The sequence below is a fragment of the Apis dorsata genome, unplaced genomic scaffold, assembly GCF_000469605.1.
Source record: "Apis dorsata unplaced genomic scaffold, Apis dorsata 1.3 scaffold_191, whole genome shotgun sequence".
Lineage (NCBI taxonomy): Eukaryota > Metazoa > Arthropoda > Insecta > Hymenoptera > Apidae > Apis > Apis dorsata.
Genome location: NW_006263476.1, coordinates 77,709 through 83,242, shown reverse-complemented (window position 1 = coordinate 83,242; position 5,534 = coordinate 77,709). Strand labels below are relative to the sequence as shown.

Below are 5,534 nucleotides of genomic sequence, written 5' to 3'. Positions count from 1 at the left end.
TATATATATATATATATATATATATATACAATATATATATATATATATATAAGTTGCATACTTACAAATTACCGTAAGTAATTTGTAAGCTCATTTCTCGTGTTATAATAATAAAGTTATGATATTAATACGATTAACCTTTTTTCGAAATCGATAGAGGAAAGCAAACACATAATTCTACACGTTATAGAATATAGTCAAATGATCAGTTTTGGTATCAAATTAATATATAATAAATATAACATATGCTATTTTCTATCTCAAATGCGCGTATTTTACTTCTTCCAGATACGTTCACTTTATCAAGGATATATGCAAATTTTTTTTTTTTCTTTTTAACTTTAATCACTTTCTCTGTCGTTTCGAGTTAAATCCATAAGCATCTGTGATAGTTAGATAACAGCGAAAATTATAAGTTTTCTAATTTATTGGAAATCATTGTTTACTTATCATATTACATTTAATAACGATTGTACGGAGTCTTATTTGTAAGATTTGAGCATATGTAATAAATCTTATATTTTTAAAGCGTCATCGTTACTTCAATATCCTGATTGGTCACGTGTACAATATCAATAGGAAGAATTTCTAGCTACGATTTAGCTCGCAAATTATTCTCTGCACGTCTGTAAAATTAGAGCAATTCGAACGCGAATGATACGAACTAAGCGAAGGGCGCATTATCGTATGTAGTTACCAACAGCGCGGCCAATTTTAGATTTCCTATGATTTCGTTGCTTCTTAATTTAACTTAATCAGATGCAGACTAAACAAACGTCAAAAGTGAAAAAATGCAAATAAACGTCACGTTTCAAAATGCAATTTATGTCCTCCTTTTTGTATAATTTCACTCAACGATAATCCATGATATTAAAAAAGATATCTAAAAAAAAAAAAAAAAAAAAAACGAAAATTAATAGATAAAATAAAATCAGGAAGAGAAAGTAAGATGTTTAAAGAGATGCAAAGAGAATTTGTTTACTTCCCGTTTTCGACTCGAATCCACTTAATGGTAGGTAAGTAACTTAACTTTCCCAGCCTGTTCCCCACTCCTCCTCTCTGAACTTTTTTTACATTGCAGTTGCAGACCGCTGCCCGATCTTCGAAACTCCGCTACTTGATCTCAGTCTGGTGCGCACCGCCACTGAGTGAGGGTGTCAACGTTTGTTTTATTCGAAACGACAAACCGACCTAGAGAGATCAACAGGTAAGATAGAATCAATTTTTCTCAAGCTCTGGAAATTCGAATACGATTGTATATATACAATATCGACGAGGTTTGAGACTCTATTAATATTTAATTGAGTAAAGACTAATTTTTTTCTTTATAGCTCACGTTGAGATCAAGTATATGCACATATGTACACTATACCACGTTAATCGTTATCAAATCAAACGATTAGATCGAAATAGATAATTTAAATTGTCGAAGAGAAAGAGAGAGAGAATATTTAGAACGTTTTCGAGACAAATAAAATTAGTCTCGACTCACTAACTTCCACACTCCATCGAACGCGTTAATTAACTTACTATACCTGAATATATAGATAAGAAGACCAATGACGTAATGACACACCACGTTTACTGCGACGTATTACCAAATCGAATGAACATATTGTTCGAAAAATCGTGCGAAACGCATCCCCAGCGAAGCGAAAACTTGGATTATTATTTTCCCGGGGCAAAAAATCCAAGCCTTTGATTCGTATCGCGTTGCTGGGTAACTGCGGATACTCGAAGAATTGTGGGAACATTGGCGGAGTAAAAGTAAAGGAGCTGCGTCGGTTTCGCAAGTCGGAAATTCGTACACGCGGTGGTTGGTCTGACGTAATAAAACTCGTTACGAGTCGTTGCGTGTTCAATGGTCCATATTGCGCGTTATTTCTCAAACGAAGCGAGTATCGATCTCGCTGATTTAGCTATTCCCGTTGAATTATCGCAAGAATTTTTCGATTCACGAATCATAACAAGTAGGAACATCAGCGCGGTTGGAAAAAGAAACCTTGGCCCGATGTTTCCGCGTTTCTTGCAGTTATTAATAAAAGCCCGTTTCTGTGTACACCGCGCTTCTTCGGCGACGATCTCACGGCTTGTAATCAGTCGACGGATCTCCAGTCGAGCTAATTAGAAACTTATGAAGAAGAGGTTTCTGTTGGCGGATTTCTGTTCTTAAAAGCGAACAGAAGAGATTGATTATCGATAAATCTGAAAATAATCAAACCATCGTTGCATTGTGCGTATGCATATTTTTTATCTGCGGTTTCAATATCGTCCATTCTTTCAATTATTTTTAATTAGTTTAAACGAATCCGCAATAGATCATCGTGCAATATTAAATGTTTCATGGTAAAAAAAAAAAAGATACAAGAAAAAATCTCAACTATATTATAGAAACAATTAAAAGCAAAGAAATATAAAAGTGAAATAAAAATGCTCATAAATAGATCATAAAAAATTCAAATCAACAAATATGATACATGTATAAACAATTAAACGAAAAACGTAAGAATATATATTGTTTATATTTAACTTCAAAGTTAGTAACGACAACAAGTGAAAAGATAGACAAATTAACGCGAAAAGTAAGTCCGCCTCGAAAAGCAGGCCTGGGTGCCAAAATGGCTCGAGCCAGGTGTGCATTTTTGAGGCTGCATATCGTGACACAAGCCGTTGTTGTTGCATGACGCGAATCGTTACCGAGTCCTTGGTGAAGCTTGATTTACCACCGTGCCCGAGAGAAATCGATTGTACGCGATATCGCCTTTTAAGCCCGATGAACGGGGAAGACTTAGGATATGTAACGGACGAAAACTGCAGCGAAGCAATGTATCGTAACGGTCGTGTCGGTTTATCGTCGATTGCGTTGCGGATCGAGCACGTGCCAGTCGCTTTGCCAGCACCAAGTGTGCAACGTAAATGGCTTTCGCGATGCGTGCACGTTGCGACCGGAAAAACAATTTGATCGTTCATTCGAACTAGTTAACTAGGAGGAACTGTAGTAATCCTGCTGTTCGATTCTATTCTCGTATAATTTGCATATTATTTCAATTCTCTTTATTCAAATTACGATTCAATTTTTTTTCTTTCTCTTTTCTTTTGTAAATTTGAATATTTAAAACCTGTTCATTTATGACACGAATTTTTTTTCGAAGAAATATGAAAGAAAAAGTCTTTGACTTTTTTGCTTGTTTGGATTTCGATTTTTTTATTATTTTCTACGCTCGCCTTTCAAAAATTAATAAAACCGCTTCTTCGAATTTTTTTCGAACGCGTCGATCACTTCTGTTTTCGTTATTTCCTCTCGAAGCGAGGCTATTGTGAACGTGGCTTAACACTTGGACGAGAAGAAAGCCGAGTTACAAGAAGGGTACTAGCGAGCAGCGAGAACACGAAGCAATTACTTTGCCCCTCCGTTTAAATCGTTCGAGGAGTTTCGTTATTACCTTTTTTGCGGGCATTAAAGTCGGTCGCCTTTATTGGGCGCATACGGTAAGCCTCTCTTTTTCCCACGATTATTCCATCTTCGATCGATAAATCTTCCATTTTCTATGCAATCGTTGCATCAACGATCGTTCATCGGTTCATCATTCCTCCCCTTCGATCGATTTATTATTTTTCCCTTCCCTTCTGAATATAGTCCCCAAAGCAAAATTATCCACCATTTAAATCGGTCGATCGCTCGAAGAGAATCGAGAGATAGATTTCGGTTTCTTTCGAAAGATTTATCCATCCGTTGGTTGTGCAACATGATGAACATATGGATCGGCAATCCGGAGCAATATTTCCTCGGCAAGAGGAGTAAGGAACCGGCGGCGAAGATCATCGGCTCGAGGGCAATGGAGCACGCCGATCTGCCTAACGTGGAACGATTGATAAGGCCGGAAACGTATGAAATTTTCGGGGACTTGAACATCGAACGTATCTTGTAATGTCTCGCCTGAGTTGTATTGTACCCGTGTGAATCGTACGAAAAATATCTGAAAAAATACAGAAGGAGGTAACGGGAAGGGGGGGTGGGGGACGTTGATAATTTGCAGCGAAACCAGTTGTCACTCGATGGTGCAGTGGAACGAGAGAGGCGAGGTCGTTTCGGGCATCTGCATCTGCAATTATCCGAACGTGCCGTCGGTGATTCCGGAAGATTGGGTAAATTGGTTGTACGCGTTGTACAGGTAAACAGAGTGGACACTTGTTTGGCTCGAACACTTTGGGGGAAAAGGAGGAGAGAGATGTTTGCTTATCGGGATTTCGTTTGAAAAAGGCCGCAACAAGTGTCGGAAAAGAACTCGATGTTCGTGCACATGCTCGTCTGGGACAGCCGATACACCGGCCACTTCTTCGAAAAACTCCTGTGCGGATTGTTCGATGTCACCTCGTATTTGGAATACGTACTCATCGTGATTCCTCCTCGGATCATTCTCAGTGAGCCTATATATATATAGATAGGGATAGATGGATAGATCGATCTCTCGGTTATTCATCGTTCATTATCGTTATTATTATTACAGACGAGAATATTATTTTCGAGAAACAGATGATCAGGATTCCGTTAAATTCTGAGAATGACCATCCCTCGTACCAGTCCGTGTACATGAGCGATCGTTTTCTGAAAAAGCCAAGGTTGAAAATTCGCCGCGTAGTGTAAGTTTCTTTTTAAACGAGCGATTTTTTTTTCTATTAATTTATAACGATCAAAGGATCGTTAAATAATTTTGATCGGAAAATTAACGATCAAAATAACGATCCTTGAATCGTTGTAGTGCATTTTCGGAGAGAGAAAAAAAAAATATCGTGGAAAAGTTTGAATTTATTTTTCATTCATATTTATCATTTCCGTTCCATTTTCTCGATCACGCGACAGGGAAGAGGATAACGACGACGTGGTGTCGATCATCGACGCCGAAACGCCTCTGTTGAAAGAGTTTTACGGTGAATTTTACGTGAGCGAGATGGTTCGTAACCCCGACGGTTGTCGAAAATTGATCATCTCCGAGGAGGACGACAGGGCAACCGGTGTGATGTTCATTAACAAGAACATAGACGTGGACACACTGATGAAGAATTTCCAGTTGGTACCGTACAACGGCCTTAAAAAACCCCACAAGAAAGATCTACTCCCGGAGGAATATATGAGGCCTGACAGCGAGACGTTCTTCTCCTTTTTCACAAAGAAATCTTGGGATATTGATTCGGAAGGGTTCGGATAACAGTATTTATAGGCAATTTGTCTTCTGGTAGATCTATCCACTAGCCCCACTTTTGGTAATATTCGAACCGCATTAGATCCTCCGTGATAATTTCTCCGGAAGAAAGCGTGGAAGAGATCGTAGAACAGGCAGAACAACCGGTGGAAATAAAAGATGAAAAGATGGATCCGTCGACGATAAGTTTCATCAATGATCTTGCAGGGATAACTCGTCAATTTAGCATGTACTACGAGTCGAAAATGGAGTCGAGCGCGTTCGTCGAGTCGTTGTTCCACGNTTCCACGTGAGTTCATAAAGAAAGAAGAAGAAAAAGAGAAGGAGAATGAT

At 38.4% G+C, this 5,534-nt stretch overlaps 1 protein-coding gene and 2 long non-coding RNA genes across 3 annotated transcripts in view; 2 read left to right on the top strand and 1 right to left on the bottom strand.

Moving 5' to 3' along the window:
• Positions 1–332: 332 nt before the first annotated feature.
• LOC116185478 lies at positions 333–1,086 on the bottom strand. The gene is made up of 2 exons (XR_004150326.1): positions 1,031–1,086; positions 333–883 (listed from the first exon to the last, which is right to left on the bottom strand). It is a non-coding gene; the product is annotated as an uncharacterized LOC116185478 (long non-coding RNA).
• Positions 874–1,211, top strand: LOC116185476. The gene is made up of 2 exons (XR_004150324.1): positions 874–1,016; positions 1,082–1,211. It is a non-coding gene; the product is annotated as an uncharacterized LOC116185476 (long non-coding RNA).
• A 2,815-nt stretch (positions 1,212–4,026) lies between these two features.
• Positions 4,027–5,534, top strand: part of LOC102675451 (cilia- and flagella-associated protein 61-like) — a 2,460-nt gene continuing 952 nt past the window's right edge. The window contains exons 1-5 of the mRNA XM_031509889.1: positions 4,027–4,172; positions 4,262–4,422; positions 4,509–4,641; positions 4,862–5,197; positions 5,284–5,490. Coding sequence (XP_031365749.1) covers positions 4,057–4,172; positions 4,262–4,422; positions 4,509–4,641; positions 4,862–5,197; positions 5,284–5,490 — 953 coding nt within the window. The 5' untranslated portion in view covers positions 4,027–4,056. The remainder of the gene's footprint in view (positions 4,173–4,261; positions 4,423–4,508; positions 4,642–4,861; positions 5,198–5,283; positions 5,491–5,534) is intronic.